The sequence below is a fragment of the Triticum dicoccoides genome, chromosome 4B, assembly GCF_002162155.2.
Source record: "Triticum dicoccoides isolate Atlit2015 ecotype Zavitan chromosome 4B, WEW_v2.0, whole genome shotgun sequence".
Taxonomy (NCBI): Eukaryota; Viridiplantae; Streptophyta; class Magnoliopsida; order Poales; family Poaceae; genus Triticum; species Triticum dicoccoides.
In genome coordinates, this window is record NC_041387.1 from 11375421 (window position 1) to 11378291 (window position 2871).

The 2871-nt window shown below is 55.9% G+C and overlaps 1 protein-coding gene across 1 annotated transcript; it reads right to left on the minus strand.

Moving 5' to 3' along the window:
* Positions 1–1863: 1863 nt before the first annotated feature.
* LOC119293186 (auxin-responsive protein SAUR71-like) lies at positions 1864–2568 on the minus strand. The gene has a single exon (XM_037571735.1). The coding sequence runs from the start codon at positions 2495–2497 to the stop codon at positions 2171–2173; it is 327 nt and encodes a 108-aa protein (XP_037427632.1). The 5' UTR covers positions 2498–2568; the 3' UTR covers positions 1864–2170.
* Positions 2569–2871: the final 303 nt, after the last annotated feature.

Genomic DNA, 2871 nt, shown 5'->3' on the forward strand with positions numbered 1-2871 from the left:
GTTAACCCTGTAGCAAATGCTATAGGTGCCCTTTCGTTTTTGCCATGATCTAGACCAGCCCGACGATGGTCTAGGAGGCCACCAGTAATGGACTATTAGTGCATGCCTTCTCCTTTTCCCATAAAAGAAAATGCAAGAGTTGGCAGTCTGGCTGCAAAAGTGGTCTTCTAGTCTCGAGCTAAAATGAGTTGGGTAAACAATAAAACTGAAAAATATTGGGAAAAAATTCAAAAAAAATTGGATGGCATTTTTGAAACATCGATTTTGTTTTTTGAGAAACTCTTTTTTTTTTGAAAATTTTGCAAGTGCTGAAAGTTTTCTTTTATTTTACTGTTGATCCGGGCTCATATGAGCTCGGGCTAAGATGCTCTGCGTCCGGCTATTCTGCGATTTGGTCACACGTAACGAATCCGAAATAGCAGCGGAGTACAGGAGCAGTACGTGTTGAGAAGGAGTGGAGCGGCAGACAGGTTTGCTGTAGGAGGGAGTGGGAGTATCATGCGTGGGCCAGTACTCCGCGTACAGCACGGAGGTAAATCAGGATCAGGACGCATGTGATGTGAAGTAGTAGTAGCCCAGCACTCAACCCAAGCGTGCACATGCATGCATGCGGCCGCGCGTGAACGGAGCAGGACGCGCGACCCGACCAAGCAGCGGGAGAGAGGGAGCGACCACCAGCCGGCCCCGGAGAATCTCGCCGGGATTCGCCCCGTGCGCCGCTGCGGCCGCCACGAACGCATCCAGCGCAACAGCCAGCCAAAAAAAGGACCGAGACCCGCGGGCGGGCGAGACGGACGGCGAGCGGGGTCACGCGGCCTCGTCGCGGCGCCCGGCGGCTCCGGCCAGTGCAACAAGCCAGACAACGAGCCCCAGCGTGCACAGCGGCCGAGAAGGATCGCTCACGGGCACCTACGTGCCATAGGCCTGGCCGGCAGAGGGAAGCCGACGAGGGGCGAGCAGCATCGCGACGACGCCACCGATTTCACCGTCCCGTCGACGACAGGATCGATGCGATGTGATGTGATGTGACCCCTGTAAACCTGCTGCCATTAGCCACGGGCGCACGGACGGACGACGCCGGGCGGAGGGAGGAGATAAAGATGTTGCGAACGACAAGCCCTTCCCGATAGACCGCACAAGTAGCGAGCGAGACGGGGCGGGTGGTAATTTCCGAGCAGTCGCTTTCGTCTTCCTCCATTCCCGTCATCCCGTGAGAGTGAGAGTGAGGTCGTAAATTCGTACTAATGGTGATGGTGCATCTCATCTTATGCACGATGGAAAGAAGGGAGCGCATTGGGTGCACGGTAGTAATCTCTTACTACTTTAAGCCGCGCCATTAGGCATTAGGGTTAGCCAGACAAGAGGAAAGGCGGCCATGATCAAAAACAGTCCGTCGAAAGCTACGGGTCGAAAATAAAAAACCAGCCCACCCAACCAAAACTGTATATGCGCTGCTGCCTCGGACGTCGTGGTTACTTTCCGCGCTCGCTAGCGACGGTCGCAAGCAAAGTGACAAGACCCGTCGGTGACCGGAGCCACCGGCCAAGATCAGTTGTTGGCTCCTCCCAAAGATAGCTACTAGCCCTCGCTGCCTCTCACCGCTCGAGGAGTCGCTTTGATATTTGGACCGGACTCACTAGCTAGGGCCAACCGCTGCTCCACACACCCAAGAACCAAGAGCCATGCATGCCACTCAAATCCAAACACAAGAGCCTCTGTATCGAATTTTGCCCATGTGTTTCTCATATTTTTACTGTATTTTTGACGAGACTCTGCGTTCTCGAGTCTCGACTGCTTCATGCTACACCCCAAAATGCCCATTAGTTTTTAGTAAAAAAAACATTCACAACCACTCCCGTAATACAGAAGGGAGAACAGCAACACTGAATTTGAAGGGAAACTGCAGAGTGATTTTTGTTTTTTTGAGAAGAACTACAGAGTGCTTCATCATAAACCAGTAGCCTTCCAGTTCTGTAGAGTACAACTACTGGTACTCTACGTAGTACACTACCCGTCGTTTCAGGTGGTACATTACACCGAATGATAATAACGGAAAAGGAAGAAGAAAAAAAAAGGCCAAACCCAAAGCTAATTAATCATCTTCCAGGCGGGCCGTGCCTGGGCTGGGTTCAGGCCGAGGTCTCCGGTCAGCTGCATGGCGCGGTAGCTACTAGCAGCAGTCGGCGGCGACGTCGGCGAGCGCGCGGCGGAAGGCGGCGGGGGAGCAGCAGGGGATGCGGAGCGGGCCCTGGTGGTCGTACCCGTACTCCTGCGCCGCGCGGCCGAGGAGCTCCGCCAGCGCCGGCCGCCCCAGCAGCTCCGCCCGCACCAGGAACCGCTCCGCCTCGCTCCCGTCCCCGACGTGCACCGGCACGTGCCCCTCCGGCACCACCGCCCTCCCGCCCCCGCCCCCGCCCCGCCGCTTCGACGACGGCGACGCGGGGGGCGAGGAGGAGTCGTCACCCACGCGTGACAGCCGCCGGATCAGCTGCCTCATCCCGACGATTCGAGCGTCGGCCGTCGTGCTCTCCTGTGCGTGCGCGAGTGAGTTGAGCTGACCAGCGAGCGGGGTTGGACACACGGACAGAGACGCCGCGCTTATTTATAGCGCCGGGCAGGTCTGTCTGGGCCCCGGATCGCAGTGGGGATTGTCCGGTCGGGTCGTGGGCGGGTGCGGTGGAGGCAAAATTTAGTGTTTTGACCCTTTTTTGAAACCTATTTGAGATCTGATCCTAGTTTAATTTTTTTTCGAGATCTGACTCTTTTACTACCGTCAGGGTCTATGGCGATAGGGTGTAACAGCCTACCGTCAGGGTCCTTGGCGGTAGAAAATATCCCTACTGCCAAACATACTGACGGTAGCCTGTACAA